Here is a 20,799-nt window from a genome sequence, read left to right as displayed (position 1 = left end):
CATACATACATACATGCAGACATAAATTCATTAATGCAAACATACATACATACATGGATACATACATATAAACATACCTGCATACATACATACATTAATATAAGCATACATGTATACATACATGCATACATGAATAAACAGAAACATAGTTACATTAATACATACATTTATACATACATATACACATCCACACATCTATACATACATACATATATACATTAATACAAAGTTATATGCCCATATACATGGATACATACATATATGCATACATACCTGCAGACATACATGCATACATTCATTAATGCAAACATACATGGATACATACACATATACAAACCTGCATACATACATAGATTAATACATACATACATGTATACATACATGCATACATGAATACATATAAACATAGGTGCATTCATATATATAGATTCATAAATACATATACACATACATACACACATACATACAAATACACATACATACATACAAACATACATTAATAAAAACATATAAGCATACATACATGATAGATACATATATATATATACATATATACCTGCATACATACATGCATACATACGTACATTAATACATACCTACATGTATACATACATTCATGCATACATACATACATATATACATGCTTATATACATTCATGCATGCATACTCCCATTGGTGTCCTGAGGGGTCTGTAGGGAGACTGCACGTGGTTGGCCTAAGATTCACAGACTGTAGATCTTCAGGGGTTGTGAGGACTCTTACCCTCCCTTCACGCCCCCTCCCCCCCCCAACCCCTCACCCGGCCCCCACAGATGGTCTCTGTCATAAGCTGGCAGTGCTCTGGTATCTTAGAGGTGAACTAAGGTGGCCATTAAGCAGTGGGTACCCGATGCTGGTTTCTGTTCAGCACTGAAGCACTTAAAGGGGCCATCTGGAGAATGAAGTCACAAGATGCCTCAGAGTCCCAGCAGATCATCAAACAAAGGAACATTCTAGAAGGCCTGTTTCTGATTATTGTTGGCAGTGCAGGGTGGATTAAGAGAGCTGTTCTTTTCTTTTCAGTGGTTGACTTTTAAGCCTCTCCTTTTCTGTGTGATATGTCAGTTTAGAGACCTCTTCAGTGCAGCCTGCACATCTGAAGCACACATAGCTGCCCTATCTGCCTCCTCACGTCAGTGTTTTACATGCCAGAGTTATTTGTTATGTATGTATGTATGTATGTATCGGGTACGACGCTACAGGCTCTGATAGTGTCCCTTCTAAAGCCTGGGAGAAACGCCTTACAGTTGGAAAACTACAGGCCTTTGTCGCTGTTAAACGCAGATTCTAAAATCCTCAGTAAGATTCTGGCAACGCGCCTCCCCCACTATATCCCGGAAATAATACACCTCGACCAATGCGGGTTTGTGCCGGGCAGGAGTACCGCCCTGAACCTAAGGAGACTCAGTCAACGGATGTCCCCAGATGCTATGGGAAAGGGTACAGAGGGTTGCATCTCCCTGGACCTCAGACAGGCGTTTGGTTCCCTCAGGTGGGACTACATGTTTGCGGCTATGACCAAATTCGGGATCCCACCGGAATTCATAGCCTGGGTGGCCTTGCTTTACCGAAAGCTCACAGCGCGGGTTTGGACCAACAGATGCATCTCGGACCAGATTGAAATAGCGAAGGGCACGCGGCAGGGATGCCCGCTCTCACCCTTGTTATTTATAATCGCTCTGGAGCCTTTAATGAGAAAAGTTCGATCCCGAGCGGCCGCGGTTGGGATCGCTAGACTTAACACTCGTCATGCCATATCGGCATATGCCGACAACATATTGCTGTTTCTAAACAATGTGAATAGCCCACTGCAAGCACTGCCGAGGATCTTTAACGACTTCTAAGAGCTGTCGGGTCTCATGATCAATGAGACAAAGTTGTATGTGTTCGGCTTTCATGGATCAGTGGCAGAGTCACACATTCAGTTTGCGCCGTACCGCTTCCAGATGGCACCCACAACCTTTAAATATTTGGGCATCCAGGTCTACCGACAAACACAGGACCTGTTGGACGGCAATTTGGGTAAGGCCATGAATGCTTTGAAGACTCAGGTACGATTCTGGAACACACTGCCCTTGTCGGTAGCAGGCAGAGTTGCAATCTCCAAAATGGTGGTCCTGCCGAGGCTGCTCTATTTTTTTACGAACTTGCCGATCCTGGTGCCTATGCCCTTTTTTAAAACCCTAAACGCGCTACTGACGGATTTGGTATGGGGGACAGGTAGACGACGTATACGCCTGGCCAAACTGCAGCTCCCTACGGACGGGGGCGTCATGGGTGTGCCTGACCTGATAGCCTATAGCTGTGCGTGCCAACTCCAGTGGCTGGCATATTGGCTTGCGGGTAGCAACCTCCAAGAATTGAACATGACGGAGGCGGACAGGAGTCAGGGAGACATACACCGGTTGCTACTTCCGAAGGCCAGGGTGCCAGTGTCGGCCCCGCCCCTACTTAAATTAGCGCTCACACACTAGAAAAGGTGCGGTCGGATACACGAACAGGCGTTCAGCGTATGCACCTTCGATACCGCTACTGGGCATCCCACTGGGGTCAGTCACGTTAACGGAATGCAAACTGCAGCCCTGGCACGATGCAGGGGTTAAGCAAATTGGGGATTTTTTCCCGGAAGGCAGGCTCTTAACGAACGGAGACTTCACCGACTACACCAGACGCCCAGTGCGTTATTTATACAACACGTGCATGTTGCACATTACATAGCCACACACTGGGCGAAGGACGGGACGGAGCCGGACACGAACACGTTGATCACTATGCAATACCTTATGGGGAAGGGTAGTCACCTGACAAAATGGCTGACTAACGGCATCCGAACCGGCAAGGCTATTTCCCTACAACCCCTTAGGATGCGCTGGGAAGAAGACATGGGAAGAGCTCTAAGCGATAAGGAGTGGGAAAAGACACTGAAACTGCCGAAGAAAGTATCGCACAACCCTAAGTTCAAGTTCATCCAGCTCATGATTGTACATAGGGCTTACTTGACCCCCCACAGGATACGTGCCATGTTCCCAGATGCGGCAGGCACCTGCCCCAGGTGTCATCAGGAAGACGCGGGCCTATTATACATGTTTTGGGATTGCCCTAAGCTGGGATGTTATCGGGGGACGGTTCACCGGATTTTAGAAGAGGTAGCACCGGGCAGGCCTTACACATCCGCGACATACAGCATATTGGGGTTAGGTCACAAGGAGAAAAAGAGGAGTGTGGCTACCAGATTTGTGGATATGACGTTGTTATTAGCAAAGCGGGCGGTGGCAATGAAATGGAAATTGGCTAGATCACCAAAAGTGGAGACTTGGAGTGGGGAAGTGCTGATATGGGGTAAGGCAGAGGGGCAGGAGCTACTCAGAGAGGAACGCAGGGGCCTTAGAAAGACTCCCATTTCATTAGATTGGAGCACGCTATTGATGGGAGTTTGAACTGGGTGTTCAGGCCCACCTCGAATAGATGCACACACAGTAGTCTATGGAGAGGAACAATATGGCCGGAACTATTAGGACACCTACACCGAGAGGCACGCATGAGAGCTGTGTGCTGGAGGGCATACCCTGGGGGCAAGATGCAGACCTTGATAAACTTATACACTGTTTGTTCATATGTCAAAATAGGAGACCGAGAGACCCACCAGACATTCATTGTGTCATTATGTTCGAGTCAATGCCAGTGTTGGACCTGGCCCCATGGCGTGGTTCCCCCCGTTACTCAGCACCCCGTTAGCCTAGCTCTGCACCCAGAAGCCCCTGGTCGTCCTGCCATGTACGCCCAAACTCCCTGCACGACCCCACCAACCGGCCCCGGGCACCCCGAACCTGCATCACCCCACCGGGCCCCGGCAGCCATTTTCCCTTCCCAAGGTCCCTGACTCCCTGGGCCTTGCATGACCCCGGCCCCAGCGAAACTTAGGCTTCAGACGTGCCAGTCCCGGCTGGGGGGTAAAGGGCTCCCCGTGTGAGATATGACAGGGAGTTTCGATTGCGCCTCCGGCTCCCCCATGAGAGACTGGTTTCTCTCACACCTCTGGCCTTCCCCTGTGGCCCGGTTTCGATCGCACCTCTGGCCTCCCCGAGAGCTGGCTCCAGACCCTGCTGGGCGTCTGGGAATTCCCGGACGCATCTTGAAAGGGATCAAAGGGCCAACCGTCAGACCTCTCCCACGACTAGCCCCCAGGGCATGAGACCTCCGCCTGCGAGGGTCCAGACATCCAAGGGCCACTGGACTATATCAAGGCCCACCCGAGAACTAGCGGGCAGTTGTATCCTGGACAAGAGAGCCCTGCTGATCGGATTGCGGCTGACCCTTGGGGAAAACTGAACCTACGAACTCTTCGAGCCCTGCTGACGCTGTCGCGGCTCATCCTTGCAAAGACGGTACTAGAACATCGGAGCCCTGCTGACGCTGTCACGGCTCGTCCTTGTAAAGACAGAACTAGAACATCGGAGCCCTGCTGACCTCGTCGCGGCTCGATCTTGAACCCTAAAGAGATCTTCGTGGAACATCCTGAGCCCTGCTGACGTGGTCGCGGCTCCTCAAGAACAACCGCCGGATCGAGCCCTGCTGACCTCGTCGCGGCTCGAGGAGTACTCTGGTCCGGCTGGACCATCGACGCTACCAACACGACCTGAGTCGACCCGAAGTGAGTGAAGCAGCCAATACGAACATCATATTCCGTATCCCCCGGCTCGAGGATTGAGAGCTGTGCGCAGGGTACGCTTCCTACTGGCCTAAAGACTGAGACTGTCCCGCTTCCCTCTTCCCGAATTCCTGAGACTTTACGATTCCTTGATCGCTTGTACATAAGAGTGCTGATTCCTTTTTACTGTTCATAAAGAACTTGTTACTGAAAACCTACGGTGTGGTGTCCGTTCGTAAGTGTGGTGTGAGCTCAGTGGGTACGATCCTAGACTCGAAGTCCTCCCCGGTGAGGACCTTGCGTTAAGACTCGGCATTATTGGTGGGAGAGGTGGGTCAGAGTGGTCGGGAGAGCATAGCCTGGCCCTCTGGGATCGCCCCTTCTAACAGCCAGTTTCGAAATATTTTGTGGATTGAGTAAGTGCTAGGGGGGGGAAGGGGCGAGGTTGGGAGTTGTACCTTTGCACACGAAAACGGAAAATAGAAATGTTGGGTATATGATGTCATGGACACCGTATTTAAGTTACACTAAAACTGCTCATTATATTGTGATTTGTACCGGTGACTTACTGTTGTCAATAAAGTTATTTTCAAAAAAATGTATGTATGTATGTATGTATGTATGTATGTATGCATGTATGTGAAAACACAAGCACAGGTGCACCACACATCAATTTCAAAGACTAAAAAAGCAAGTATTTAAATTGTATTCAATGCACATATTGTTCAAAGTTTTATCTTTTTATTCCAATATTGAAGTTTTAGACTTGATCTTGAAAATCAGTTTTCACAACGGTACTGCCAATGCGTTTCGTCCTACTATAGGACTTCTTCAGGGCACTAATTGATTGAAAGATCAGTCTTCAGCAAACGAATAAAGCCAAAGGATAACCGAAGCAGCAATCTGAGTGTGGTATCATGTCAGAGTCACAGTTTTCTGAAAAAGTTCAATGTCAGTTGTCTATGCATTTCTTATATGAAGAACGAGAAAATGTAAAGAACAAGGATGCCAGTTATATCCAGTGCTGGGGCACCAGCGGTTGCGCAAAATGATACGTAAAAGCGAGGTTTATACATGAACTGATTGGAGCCGCATCTAAAAAATCATTATATATGTAAACTCCCCATCATGAAACATGAATCCCAGCGGTGCAGGTGGGACCCCAAGAAAGAGCCACGCATAAGAATATTAATCCAGTATGCCTAATTCTAATGCCTCTGTCGAGTCACACCGAGCATAAGAACAGTAGCCCCCAATAACGTATACAGCGGACCCAATCGCATCAAATCAAAAGCGCAGAGGCGGCTCCAATCAGTTAATGTATAAAAATTGCTTTTACGTATCATTTTGCGCAAGCGCTGGTGCCCCACCACTGGATCTAACTGGCATCCTTGTTCCTTACATTTTCTCGTTCTTCATATAAGAAATGTTGTATATACAACTGACATTGAACTTTTTCAGATAACCGTGACTCTGACGTGATACGACACACAGATTGCTGCTTCGGTTATCCTTTGGCTTTACTCGTTTGCTGAAGACTGATCTTTCAATCAATTAGTGCCCTGAAGAAGTCCTCTAGTAGGACGGAACGCATTGGCTGTACCGTTGTGAAAACTGATATTCACGATCAAGTCTTAAAATTCAATTTTGGAATAAAAAGAGAAAACTTTGAACAATATACGAGTTGAATACAATTAAAATACTTGCTTTTTTAGTCTTTGACATTGATGTGTGGTGCACCTGTGCTTGTGTTTTTAAAATGTTATGATCCCATGGGGACCTGCACTGTGATGGTGGGTGCATTTCTGTGTGCACACGTACCCCAATTAGCATAGAGGGGTTAGAATATCAGAGGGATAGCAGTTTAGGTGCTGCGATTGTGAGGGCTCCAATGTCAGGCCTGTTTTTCGTATGTATGTATGTATATATGTATTCATGTATGTATGTATGCATTTATTTATTTATGTATTTCTGTGATTTTATAAAGAGGAGCCATGGCCGAGAGGCATCAGAGTGCGGTTCTTTTACAAACAGTCACAGCTGGAGTACATTAGAGATACAAACTCACATCAAGAGTAAAGGGACATAAGCTGTGCATGGGTGTAAACCCCAAACCACCAGTGAGGGAACACAACCGAGACACACAACCGAGACACAACCTCAACAAGCATTTGCAATGCAATAGGTCTCGCATTAGGAAAGTTTGAGCTATTGGTCTTGTAAATGACAATTTTTTTATTTATGTGTTGGTTTTGAAAATAGCTAAATTAATAGCTTTGTCATTTACAATGGCAATAGTTATAACTTTCGCAAATGTGACACCTATAACCTGGGGTTGCGCTGAGTGATGCTGTGGTGGTGCTGAGTGCTGCTGTGGTGGTGCTGAGTGATGCTGTGGTGGTGCTGAGGTGGTGCTGAGTGGTGCTGTGGTTGTGCCAAGTGATGCTTTGGTGGTGCTGAGTGGTGCTGTGGCGGTGCTGAGTGATAATGTGGTGGTGCTGAGTGGTGCTGTGGTGGTGCTGAGTGATAATGTGATGGTGCTGAGTGATAATGTGGTGGTGCTGAGTGATGCTGGGGTAGCGCCAAGTGATGCTGTGGTGGTGCTGAGTGATGCAGGGGTGGCGCTGAGTGATGCTGGGGTGGTGCTGAGGTGGTTCTGAGCGGTGCTGTGGTGGTGCTGAGTGGTGGTGGGGTGGCGCTGAATGATGCTGTAGTGGTGCTGAGTGATGCTGAGTGATGCTGTGGTGGTGCTGAGTGATGCTGTTGTGGTGCTAAGTGGTGCTGTGGTGGTGCTGACCGATGCTGGGGTGGCGCTGAGTGATGCTGGGGTGGCGCTGAGTGGTGCTGGGATGGCGCTGAGTGGTGCTGTGGTGGCGCTGAGTGATGCTGGAGTAGCGCTGAGTGGTGTTGTGGTGGTGCTGAGTGGTGCTGTGGTGGTGCTGAGTGATGCTGGGGTGGCACTGAGTGATGCTGGGGTAGTGCTGAGGTAGTGCTCAGTGGTGCTGTGGTGGTGCTGAGTGGTGGTGGGGTGGCGCTGAGTGATGCTGTGGTGGTGCTGAGTGATGCTGAGTGATGCTGTGGTAGTGCTGAGTGATGCTGTGGTGGTGCTGAGTGATGCTGTGGTGGTGCTGAGTGGTGCTGTGGTGGTGCTGACCGATGCTGGGATGGCGCTGAGTGGTGGTGGGGTGGCGCTGAGTGATGCTGTGGTGGTGCTGAGTGATGCTGAGTGATGCTGTGGTGGTGCTGAGTGATGCTGTGGTGGTGCTGAGTGATGCTGTGGTGGTGCTGAGTGATGCTGTGGTGGTGCTGAGTGGTGCTATGGTGGTGCTGACCGATGCTGGGGTGGCGCTGAGTGATGCTGGTGTGGCGCTGAGTGATGCTGGGGTAGCGCTGAGTGGTGCTGTGGTGGTGCTGAGTGGTGTTGTGGTGGTGCTGAGTGATGCTGGGGTGGCGCTGAGTGATGCTGGGGTAGTGCTGGGGTAGTGCTGAGATAGTGCTGAGTGGTGCTGTGGTGGAGCTGAGTGGTGGTGGGGTGGCGCTGAGTGATGCTGTGGTGGTGCTGAGTGATGCTGAGTGATGCTGTGGTGATGCTGAGTGATACTGTGGTGGTGCTGAGTGATGCTGTGGTGGTGCTGAGTGGTGCTGACCGATGCTGGGGTGGCGCTGAGTGATGCTGCGGTGGCGCTGAGTGATGCTGGGGTGGCGCTGAGTGATGCTGGGGTGGCGCTGATGGGTGCTGTGGTGGCGCTGAGTGATGCTGGGGTAGCGCTGAGTGGTGCTGTGGTGGTGCTGAGTGGTGCTGTGTTGGTGCTGAGGAGCTGTCCTGGGCAGCACTGAAATAATGAGGACTGGAAGTTAGAACGGGGACTGTGAATGAACGGGGGAGTACAATAGTTGAAAAACATACAGACACACCCCTTTGAGTCCACCCGGCCTGACCACCACCTGCGTAAGGACAGACGCACAAGCCAGATATTGCCTTCCCGGGTAGCTGCGGATGCCAGTACTCACCCAAGATGGCCGTTACCTGTAGAAGAGGACAGCGAGTATCCATTCCACACCTGGATTAATACAGCAGAATCTAGTCCACGACCTCACCTTTGCTCTCAGAACAGGATTGTTGCTGTCACTGCACACATCTTTTTATGAATTCTGCTGCTAAGAGGCGCTGTACGAGGGATCTTCGTAACGTTTAACGTTAAAAAAATGTAAACGTGAATATGTGCAATAGGATACCCAGTGCACGGTGTGCAAATCTATTTTTCTAGCAGTGCTTTCCCCCAGATAGGCATCCTCGCCCCTCTCTTGTGTGTTTCCAACACGGTGACGTCAGGGTATGGCATTTACACCCCTGGCTTGTGTCCTGATGTCCCGACTACTGGATGGATTTCTTTGGAACGCAATCCTGTTTTTTCCTTTTTTCCATCTTCTGATCAATAAACATGCGAGTTCCCCCCAGGCTTACATTATCTACCCCAGACTTTGATCAATAGCGCCAATGCGAGCAGGTGGCTGTTGAAGAGATGTCACTCGAAACACGTGTTTATCTCCAGCAAAGCCACGGAGGGAACTCATAGGCAGAACACGCAGTGTTTCGTCTTCGATGATGGCACTTTGAGCTGTGTTTGCGTAAAAAGGGATCAACCATCCTGTAATGTGTTCTCGTGTTGAGCAAATGCGTGGGCTAGACGTCCGTAGTGCTCACAGCCATTAGGGTTTGCGTTTCAACTTATTTCCGTTCAGTTTTCTGCCGCCTCCAGTGCCTTTACATGCTCGGGAAAACAGTGATGCGCCATGTAAAAAAAAAGCAAAGTCATTCTTTAAAAAAAAATAAAGGGCCCGATTACCAGTTGCTCCTTAAATTCCGACACGTGCGTAAACCCCCAGTAGTTTATGCATGGGTCGGAATTACGAGTTGTTAGCGTTAAATACCTCAACCTGCTTAAATTTAGCAGGGAAAAAACATACGTAATTACCGTACCATACGCATTTTGGTGCGTGAAACACCAACATTTGCATATTATCCCCCAGAAACTCGTAATAGGTGCACCCCATAAATAACTAGCTCCAAGGTAGCGTTAATTACCAGGAGGGCTAAGTACCACCTATACTTATGTAATCAGGCCATATAGACTTTGCATATCATAAACCTAAGAACGCTCTCTGCGTCAACAGAAGCGACACATCACTTTCAGGAATGTCATCAGAGAAAAGATAGGGTCTGTGACGTCATTAGCAGCATCGGTGGTGCCTTGTGATGTCAGTGGTCTGACAGTGCGCTCTGTGATGCTACCAGTGGGACAGCATTTCCAGTGATGTCATCAGCAGAGAGACGTTAAACTCTGTGATGTCATGGGCAGGGTTATACTGATATGTGATGTAATCAGCAGAAGCACAATGTACTCTGAAGTCACCAGCCGTAGGTATGAAGTGGTGCACAATGATGCCACCTGCACTGAGAAAGAACTCTGTGGCCTTGTGGCAAGGTGATTTCTCAGTGTCTTTATTTCTGGGTGTATTATAACACGTATGGTTAATACAATTATAAGACAGCTGACAATGAATCATGAAATTAACATTAAGAGTAGAAAAAGGTCTGATGTGAGTGGGTGTCTTATTTCACAGTGATACCGCCTGGAAACTGAGGGACGCCGCTACCGCTTTACTGAAGCTAGTAAAAGCATTGCTGTGCGTTCCATGTCATACTGATGTGTTGTAAGGGCGGTGAAGTGTGGCCTGATAATACTTAGGAATCCGTCTGATACAGTTCTCTATGATTATGTGGTATATAACGTGATGAGCAAAAAAACAAGCAAACTCACCGCCGCAGCCCGGCTTCAACAGGAAGCCAGGTAACCTTTGTTGGGACGGGGGCGGGGCCGGACCAATACAGGAAGCAGGCGCTCCTGTGCCCGCCGGAAGATTTCCGTCTTAGCTAGCGGGGCTCCCGTGCTCGTGGAGAGCCCAGCGGCCCCCGCCTGTTAACCACAATGACCCGCTGGCTGCCGAGGGACACGCAAGAAGAACCTGGTGAGTGGGGTGTGAGGGGGATGTGTGCGCGCGTGTGTCTGTGTGCGCGCGTGTGTGTATGCGTGTGTATGTATACGTGTGTGTGTGTTGAAAAAGCCCGATGACTGGTTGGTGGGGGGGGGAGGAGGGGGTGTGTACGCGAGTGTCTGTCTAGCATGACGCTACTTTCTGACCCACACTGTTTTGTAAACAGCGCGCACACAACAAGCAGCCAGGAGCAAAAGCGCGATCCCGAGGACAAATCTGAGACAGCAGAGGCGCGTGCCCGAACGCTGTCTCAGATTCCCACGAAACTGAATACAATAGTTGTCGAGCTAGACCGCATGCTACGCATGCGCAACTCTAGCTCGACCTAAAAAGAGTAAAGAAGACATTCAGGAGCGAGTGGGGGCGAAAGGAATTTAACCCAAGAATCATTCAAAGAGCAGAGCATTGGAAGGTCACACAGAGGGTATGAGGGAGCGAGTTCCAAATTCTTCTGCTGCTTCCGGAGAATGATGTTGCGAAGTAAGACTCTTCACATTAAGTACAACAAATGACTGGTACATCATTCACTCTTGTTTGAAGGTGGGGTGCTCCAGAAAAAGAGATTGAGAGCTTCCTGAACCTCATTTTTTACTTGAAACCTTCTATTGTTCAGAGAGGTGCGCGGGTGAAGATAATTGCAGTGCCTTGTGTGGGGAGCAGGCATTTTAAAACTGGGCTGTGGCCTTAAAAGACAGCGACTGGAGGGTGAGAAGGATGGGAGTGATGTGGTCAGATTTCTTGTACCTTGTAACAAAGCAGGCTGCAACATGTAGCACTGCTCTGAGCAGACCTAAGGGCACTTTGGGGGTGCCTTACATAGTGACCCATGGTGTGCAGAGGCACCGGCTATGGGTGCTACAGGGAAGGCAGGGGTGTAACACACGCCCTGCAGCTCCTGTGTGCAGGGGGCCACCAACCTTAAGGGGCCCCCATTCAATATAAGGGCCCCAAATATTCCTATGATATGGGCGTCCGAGGGGCCCCTCAGCACATTCTGCAGGGTGGCATCATCTCAGTGAGTGGGGGCTGAAGCAGTGCCAAGCTGGACTCAACCTTTTCTCCTGTCTCTCTTCTCCTCTTCCTCCCTCCTTTCATCAAAGCATCAGGTATCTTCATTGCAGAAGCATCAGCTCTTGTCACCCGGCTCCACCCTCTGGAGAGAGGCGAGCAGCCTGGGTGTCTGTGGTAATGGTACCCGGCATGGAAACTGCAGGAAACCACAGTGGGCAGGAAATCAGCCCCTGCAGCTCTAACTGTAATATATACTGATGCCAGAACAAAACAAACTGTGATTGCATGAGCCTTTCACACACCTCTGTGCACCTCTATTTGTAAATCTAGTGTTACCCCAGGGACAGGGAAGAGGCAAGCAAGGCTGTAATAGAGTCAGGTGCAAGCAAGGATCAATCCAATCCAATCCAATCAGAAATTTGTATAGCGCGCTACTCACCCAGAGGGTCTCAAGGCGCTTAAGGGAGAGGGGTTTGTTACTGATCGAACAGCCAGGTCTTGAGTTGCTTTCTGAAGGAAAGGTGGTCCTGGGTAAGACGGAGGTGGGTGGGGAGGGAGTTCCAGGACCTGGCCGCCAGGTAGGAGAAGGATCTTCCTCCCATGGTGGCTCTTCAGATACGTGGAATCGCGGCGAGGGCTTGGTTGGACGATCGTAGTTGGCGGGTGGGAGTGTAAAAAGTCAGGCGATTGTTGAGGTATCTGGGTCCTAGGTCGTGGAGGGCCTTGTGTGCGTGGGTGAGGAGACGGAACGTGATTCTCTTGTTGACGGGGAGCCAGTGCAAGTCTCTCAGGTGTTCGGATATGTGGTTGTGTCGAGGTATGTCCAGGATGAGTCGAGCGGAGGCGTTCTGAATGCGTTGAAGTCTTTTCTGTAATTTGGCTGAGGTTCCGGCGTAGAGGGTGTTTCCGTAGTCCAGTCGGCTGGTGACAAGAGCTTGGGTGACCGTCTTCTTTGTATCGGTGGGAATCCATCGGAAGATCTTTTGGAGCATGCGTAGGATGTTAAAACATGATGAAGAGACGGCGTTGACTTGTCTGGTCATCGAGAGGGAGGAGTCTAGGATGAATCCCAAGTTGCGGGCATGGTCCGTTGGTTTGGGTGCGCTGCCTAGGGCCGGGGGCTACCATGAGTCGTCCCAGGCAGAGGGGGATGATCCTAGGATGAGGACTTCCGTCTTGTCTGAGTTCAGTTTTAAGCGACTGTTCTTCATCCACTCTGCTACGTCTTTCATCCCTTCGTGTAGGTTGGTTTTGGCGGTGGTTGGGTCTTTGGTGAGGGAGAGGATCATCTGAGTGTCGTCAGCGTAGGAGATGAATTTAGGTTGTGTTGGCGTGCAATGGATGCGAGGGGGCTCATGTAGACGTTGAAGAGGGTGGGGCTGAGCAATGATCCTTGTGGTATGCCGCAGATGACTTCGGTGGCCTCTGATCTGAAAGGGAGGAGGCGGACTCTCTGGTTTCTTCCGGCGAGGAACGAGATGATCCAATCTAATGCCTTATCTTGTATCCCGACTTTCCTGAGGCGATGTACAAGGGTGCGGTGGCAAACCGTGTCAAACGCTGCGGAGAGGTCCAGGAGGATGAGGGCCGCTGTTTCCCCGTTGTCGAGCAGTGTTTGGATGTCGTCTGTGGCTGCGATGAGGGCGGTTTCGGTGCTGTGGTTGGCTCAGAAGCCGGACTTTGAGGGGGTCGAGGGAACCGTTAGACTCAAGGAAGGCGGCGAGTTGACTGTTGACGGTCTTCTCTATGACTTTGGCAGGCATTGGGAGGAGCGAGATGGGGCGATAGTTCTTAAGTTCGGTGGGGTCTGCTGTAGGTTTCTTCAGGAGGGCGTTGAGTTCGGCATGCTTCCAGCTTTCCGGGAAGGTAGCGGTGTTGAAGGAGCAGTTGATGATATCCCGGAGTTGGGGTGCGATGACGGAGTCGGCCTTGTTGAAGATGTGATGGGGGCAAGGGTCGGTTGGCGATCCGGAGTGGATGGAGTACATCATGCGGATGGTGTTTTCGGTGCTGATCGGGGTCCAGGCGCGAAGGGTGGTGGTGGGGGGCTTCGGTTCAGTGGTGGGAGGAGTGGATTGGTCGCCGAAGCGGTTATGTATGTCTGCGATTTTGCTGTGGAAGAATGAGGCTAGAGAGTCGCAGAGGTCTTGAGAGGGAGTGATGTCGTTGTTGCCGGCGTTGGGATTGGTGAGCTCTTTGACGATGTTGAAGAGTTCCTTGCTGTTGTGGGCGTTGTTGTCTAATCGATCCTTGAATGCTGATTTCTTGGTGGTGCGGATCAGCGGGTGGTGTTTGCAGGTGGCGTTCTTGAGGGCGGACATGTTGTCTGTGGTTGGGTTTCTTCGCCAGGTTTTCTCGAGGGTGCGGCAGTTCTTTTTGGAGTTTTTGAGGTCGTCGTTGAACCAGGAGGCTTTTTTCCTTCTTGGCTTGTTGGGATGGTTTTTCAAAGGTGCTAGTTCGTCAGCGCAGTGGGTGATCCACTGTGCGAGATTGATGGCTGCTTGATTTGGGTCCGTTGATCTGGCGGGAGGGTTTTGGTTCAGTGATGTGGTTAGGTGGTCGGTGGTAATTTTGTTCCAGTTTCTGCGGGGAATCTGTTACGGGTGGTGGTGGGTCGTGGTCTTACTAAAGCTGAAGTGGACGCAGCTGTGGTCTGTCCAGTGGAGTCCCGTGGTATGATTGAAGTAGATGTGCTTGCTGGAGGAGAAGATTGCGTCGAGCGTATGTCCGGCGTAGTGGGTGAGGGATGTTCACCAGTTGTTTGAGTCCGAGATTGGCGAGGTTGTCCAGCAGGGTGGTGGTGTTGTTGTCGTTGTTATTCTCCAGGTGGAAGTTAAGGTCCCCTAAGAGAATGTAGTCATCGGAGGGGAGGGCGTGTGGGCTAACAAAGTCCGCGATGTTTTCGCTGAATTGTGTGCGAGGTCCTGGGGGTCTGTAAATGAGGGTGCCTCTGAGTGTGGTCTTGGGGTCGGTGTGTATCTGGAAGTGAAGGTGTTCGGCGGCTGTGAGGGTGTCATCCGAACTGGTCGAGATGCGGATGGTGTTCTTGTGGACGATCGCGATGCCACCTCCTGTTTGGTTGATACGGTCCCTTCGGATGATCTTGTAGCTGTCCGGGATGGCTATGGCGATGTCGGGTGCTGATGAGGCGTTCATCCGGGTTTCCGTGAGAAAGGCGACGTCCGGAGTTGTGGTGTCGAGTAGGTTCCATAGTTCAATGGCGTGTTTGTGAACCGAGCGGGTGTTGAGCAGGATGCACTTTAGGTGGTTGTTGTTGGAGCTCTGTTTGGCGTTTGTGGTTGTAGTGTAGGTACTGGTGCAGCAGAACATGCAGGATTGGCAGGTGAAGGGTCCATGGGTGCGTCCTGGGGCGGCTCGGTGGCAGTCGGGGAGTCGGCCGGTGTTTAGTGCAGTGAGGGTGGCGGCGTCGTACGTTCGGCGGTTGGGATGGCCTCTGCGGGGGCCAGGGGTCTGGCGCTGGGCGCGGTCCAGGCGCAGACGGGCTTACCTTTGGCGCGCCTTCGGCGCGCATAGGGCGCGCCCACTACGTGTGAACGCTGCGCGTTTGCCACTCTGCCATAAGTGGAGAGTGGAGGGGGGCGGAGCGAGGGAGGAGCAGCTGGGAGGCGGGAGCGGGCTAGAAGGCACAACAAAATGGCACCACAGCGAAAACAAAACAATGCAGGACGAGATCGGGGGGCACAATCTGGCACAGATATTAATTAAAGCAATGGCACAGAGATCGGGCGCAGATATTAATTAAAGCAATGGCACAGAGATCGGGCGCAGATATTAATTAAAGCAATGGCACAGAGATCGGGCGCAGATATTAATTAAAGCAATGACGATACGATACCAGTGAGCCAAGGAGCGGGTGGAGGGACCGGATGCTGACCAGGTCAGGGCGTTCACAGTTCTTCCTTACACGGGTCTTCCCTTATGTTGTCAGTGGGAGGGAGGTGCAGCTGGGAGGCGCGAGCGGGGTGGCGAGCGGGGTGGCGAGCGTGGAGGGTATCGGGCTAGAAGGCACAACATGTGCATGGTTTTAAAATACAGACAGGACCAGAGTTCATAGGGTCTCAAAGATCTTTGTGCCGGCGTCACTGCACCTGCTGCACCATTGACAGCTACACGTCCGCCCAGGCAGGGGTTGTAGCAAATGCAATAACACACTTCAGCCGCTTCTTACTCCACCCCGCTTGCCACTGACTGAAGATGGTTAAACCGCTCCCTCTGGTGTGCAAGCAGCGGAACTGTAGGCATTTCGAAACCATAGTGGGATCGACATGAGAACCAAGTCAAGTCAAGTCAGGAATTTATATAGCGCGCTACATACCCAGAGGGTCTCAAGGCGCTTGAGGAGGGGAAGGGAGTTACTTGTCGAATATCCAGGTTTTAAGTTGTTTTCTGAATGCTAGGTGGTTCAGTGTGAGACGTAGGTGGGTGGGGAGTGAGTTCCAGGTTTTCGCTGCGAGGTAGGAGAAGGATCTACCTCCCATGGTGGTTTTATTGATGCGAGGAATGGTAGCAAGGGCTTGGTTGGAAGATCGAAGCTGGCGAGGGGGGGTGTAGAAGGAAAGTCGTGAGTTGAGACAACCACTATTGTGTGTCTGGACTTTCCAGCCATTAAAACAATGTGTTCTTTATTTTCACGAACTATTGTATTTTTAACAACAATAAAAGCAGGGAGCATGCCATGCCTTCTGCCTACTAACACCACGTGAGGTAGCATGTTTATCTATAAAAGCCTCTAACGTGGGGTTTACACCGCGGTCCATTTGTGGACAAAGCAATCAAATAAAAAATAACATGTTTCACGTACAGGGCCAAACGTACAGACATACCCTCAATGTTTTCTTTATTTTAATGATGCACGTAATTCTCATGGTGAAAGGATTGTTTTTTTTTTTTTTTTGTGTTCAAATCTTTTTTATTAAGGGATGCAGGGAATGACAATACAATAAGAAAAGAATACAAAATGACAATCACAGGTCAGCATAGTTAACAAATAACCTGGGTGACCAGCATGGTACTAACGAAGAAAACAAGTTTACATCGAATCGTCCGTAAAGAAGGCAATGTAGATGATGCAAAATCACCAAATGATAAAAGTGAAATGATGAGCACGAAATGAGGAGACATTAAAAAACAGAAAAGAGAAAAAAGCAGGGGGGGGGGGGGGAAGAAAAGAGAAAAACAAAGTGTACGGTAGTAGCTAGCACATAATCATATGAGGCAAACTGACAGTGACACTGGTATAAAGTAGAGGTGTCTACTAGCACAAACTGTTAGCACAGAATCAGGGTATGTTTTTTAGCGTAAGGTTTTAAAGGGATATTTATGAAATAAAAATCATATTTGATGGACAGATTGAAAAAACACTGGGGCATATTATCAAGGGGGTTTATCTCTGCTTTTTTGGCTTTAAAAGCCAAGAAAGCGGAGATAAAATTATCTCCGTATTACCTAGCTGTCGCTAACACCAGTTAGCGACAGCTAGTAGGAGATAGCGACCGTCTTGGACCCCACCTTGCATGTCAGTGATATTTATCACTAATGACATGCAAAGTGGGCGTGCCAAGATGTTAGTGACTGGAAACAGTCGCTAACATCGCTATCTCCTATTACCAACTTTTGGAGATATTCGCGCTAAGCGCGAATATCTCCAAAAGCTAACACCTGCCCTGAGCAGTTCTTAGCCATGTTATCCAATGGGAGGAAGATAACATGGCTAAGAGCATTAGCTCGGTAATGCATGAATATCGCTGACTTTTCAGCGATATTCATGCATTGCGGCCGTTTTTTATCGCATTTGCGATAAACCTTGGTAATACCAAGGTTTATCTGCGATAAAAATCGCTGCAGCTCAGCGGTAAAATTTTGTCTCTAACCAAGCAATAGCGATAATTATCGCTATTGCTTGGTAATATGCCCCACTGTTTTAAAACTTTTACGCTAAGGTAAAATTGTTTTTAGATCGCTGGAAAGGAGTTGAAGCGCAGGACCTGTGGAAACACTTACACTTGTGAAGCACTGGAACATGTCAGTGGCAAATGCATTGTTGGATATGATTGGAAGACACAAACCATCTACCCTAGGATCTAAGGCAAACTGAAAGCCATGATTGTAGTCTACGGTTTAATGATCTGAAAGGCCCCATAAACACCTGAGTTATTTATTTAACCCTTTGCATGCGTCGGGTCACGGTGGGCGTGTGCGGAGGACGGCCGGGGGCCGTCCGAACCACGCTTAGTCATAAATCACCCGCACCGCGGCGGAATTCGCGCCGCGGTCAACGGGTTAATCATTCAAAACAATGAAAAACTGTATATCTGAGGCGTGACTGGGGACAGGCTTGCTTTGTACATACCTTGGAACGCCATAGTCCGAATGTAACTGAATAACACAGGCACGAGCTGCAAATCGCAGGGTCACCTAATCAAGGAAACAAAAAGGTAATTTAGCAAAATGTGTGTTAGGGAAAAATCTTGCCACAGCTAAAAACTGCAATATCAATTTTAATCATGTCCTAACCTCATTGTGCAATTCAGAAAGGTTTTTCCAAATCGTAAAATGGGCTGTCCGACGCATACTGAATCGCAATTTGTAAGGGGCGTTTAAGGGACGTTCCTTCCAGTCTGTGAGTCGGTATGATAAGCATCAATATTCTAGTCTCAACACATTGATCGGTTATAGACTCCCGGGTTAGGGTGGTGACTGATTTCCAAAAGGGAAGAGTTATCTTAGAACTACTCCTCCCTTTTCTCACCCTTTGTCTGTCACCCCCCCCCCCCCCCCCCACCCACAGACACCTCTTTCTCTCAGTTTCTCAGTCACACTCATCTCTCATTCTTTCACTCTGTATTCCTTAGGTTTTAATCGGGTCACTTTGTTATCTTTGCTTTTAGGATTAAATATTTTTATTTTATTGAGCATGTCAACACAAGTTTAGTACAATACAGTTGAATGCGATCGCCAGACAGCCCGACAACTAACAAAGAAGTCAATGTAACGCAAGGGAGCATGGTGCAGTGCATAACTTGCAGGTTTTTAATTATACACAGCAAGCCGCCTACAACCCGGTTTGGGCCGGCCAGGTTTAAAACGGGGCAAAGCAATTGTTCAAACAGCCTTCCCTACTAAATACAACCTGGAGGCGTGTTTAGAAGGCACAACCATGGCATGCGGCCTGCCGTCTGCTCCAGCTTTGCCCTGCATTTCCCCATCGCCAACGCGTTGCACAGACTGTCAGAGATGCAACGTGCCTCCGTCTTCTAACACACCCGGTAGACAGAATACCCACCCCCAACCCAACCGTCCCAACCCCCTTTGAAGCCCAACAAACTACCCCCCCAACCCCCCCCTCCATTTCCCCATCAACTACCCTCCCGCCACCCGTTTCCCTCCCCGTGTGGTCCATGGTCGCCCCCGCTCTCAGTTCTCGGCTATTGCTACCAATCTAACGGATGGGCCCATCTTCCTTCTTCACCAAGTCAGTGTCAGTCAGCCTCAACAACCTAAGATACCGCGGACAAGTTACTTCTACAAATTCAGACGACAGGAGAGCTAGAAATGGATTCCAGAGCTCCGCATATTTGGTCCCTTCTCCTGCTTTGCGTAGGGAAAGCCTTTCCATGCCCAGGACCATCCACAGGCGGTGGAGCCAACCTTGGTGTGTGGGAAGTTGTGCAGTACGCCAGTGCGCCAGGATGTTCTGTATCGCTGACCCCAGTGCGATGGCTTTCAGACGACCTCTACGTGACTTCAATGGATAGGTCAAGGCGTTGGGCAACCCTAGAATGACATAGGAGGGGAAGCGTGCGATTTCTGTGTCAAAGTGGGCATCAACCTCGTTCAATACCTGCTGCCAGTAATCCTGTAGGAGCCTGCACTCCCAAAGTATGTGCGTTAATGTGCCCAGTTGACCACAACCCCGCCAGCATAATGGGTCCTTGCTACTATCCATTTCATACAGGCGCTCCGGGGTATAGTACCAATAGGTTGCCACCTACGTGAGGGTGTCAGTAAGCCCCATATGGTAGGCCGAATGCCGCGCTCTATAGTATATTCCCTCCCATTCCTTATGCGTGAGTGCTCTCCCCAATTCCCTCTCCCAAGATGGAGCGCGCGCCAGGAATCCACCAACCCCAGTCCCCGCAAACGGAGCAGGCCCGCTGGTGATAGCACCCCCACCTGACTAGTGCGCTGGCATGACCTATCTAGCAGATTATCAAAGACTAAATTTAGGTCCCCTCCCAGTAAAAGGTGGCGGTCTACCGTGTCAGTGGCTTCGGTAAGCGCTTTATGCAGGAATGTCTCTTGACCCTCTTTGGGCCCGTAGATGGAGCCAATCGTGTAGTGCAAATCGCCAATCGCAAACCTATAAACCAACAATCGGCCTTTAATTTCCGCAATTTTACCCAGTACTTTGCCTCTAAACTTGCGCGCAACTAGGATTGCCACTCCGGCCTCCTTGTCCGGACAAAAGGAGTAGAACTGAAGGGGGAATTTACTAGACTGAAGGCGGTGACAATCCTTAGCCAGTAGATGTGTTTCTTGTAGGAGGCAAATGTCTGCCTGGGATTGCTCCAGAAACAGTAGAACAGCTTTACGCTTTACTGGATTGTTCAGTCCTCTCACATTCAGTGTGAGAACAACCACTTCACTCAACACCATCTATGGGAAAGTGGCCCCCGCACCGCCATGATATCAGGCTCGATCTGACCCAGCGTCAACCTCTGCACTAGCAGCCAACCTACTGTGACATCGAACATTCCACTCCTCTACTGACCATGGACCAACACCCATCCCCCCAACCCCCTCCACCCTCGACACCCCACCTCCGCCAACCAACCCAACAACCCCCCCCCCTTCCCCCTCTCCCCAAACTGTAGAACTTAGAAAAGGAACGTGTCCTTGACAGATCAGTGTGGAGAATAAATTGGGGGAATGTGTCCGGATCCATTGAATCTCCCATCCGCCGCCGACCGCGGCTTCACTCCTTGCCCACGCCCAGGGACTCCCGGGCGTTGAGATCAGGGTT

The 20,799-nt window shown here is 49.9% G+C and overlaps 1 protein-coding gene across 1 annotated transcript in view; it reads right to left on the bottom strand.

The window, feature by feature from the left end:
- LOC144798189 (phospholipid scramblase 3-like) overlaps window positions 1-18,139 on the bottom strand; it is a 126,792-nt gene extending 108,653 nt beyond the window's left edge. The window contains exon 1 of the mRNA XM_078668937.1: window positions 18,127-18,139. Within this exon, the coding sequence (XP_078525063.1) occupies window positions 18,127-18,139 (13 nt within the window). The remainder of the gene's footprint in view (window positions 1-18,126) is intronic.
- Window positions 18,140-20,799: the final 2,660 nt, after the last annotated feature.

Source organism: Lissotriton helveticus, chromosome 12, assembly GCF_964261635.1.
Source record: "Lissotriton helveticus chromosome 12, aLisHel1.1, whole genome shotgun sequence".
NCBI classification, from domain to species: Eukaryota; Metazoa; Chordata; class Amphibia; order Caudata; family Salamandridae; genus Lissotriton; species Lissotriton helveticus.
Note: the sequence above shows the minus strand (reverse complement) of the source record. Positions and strands in the feature narration are given on the sequence as shown.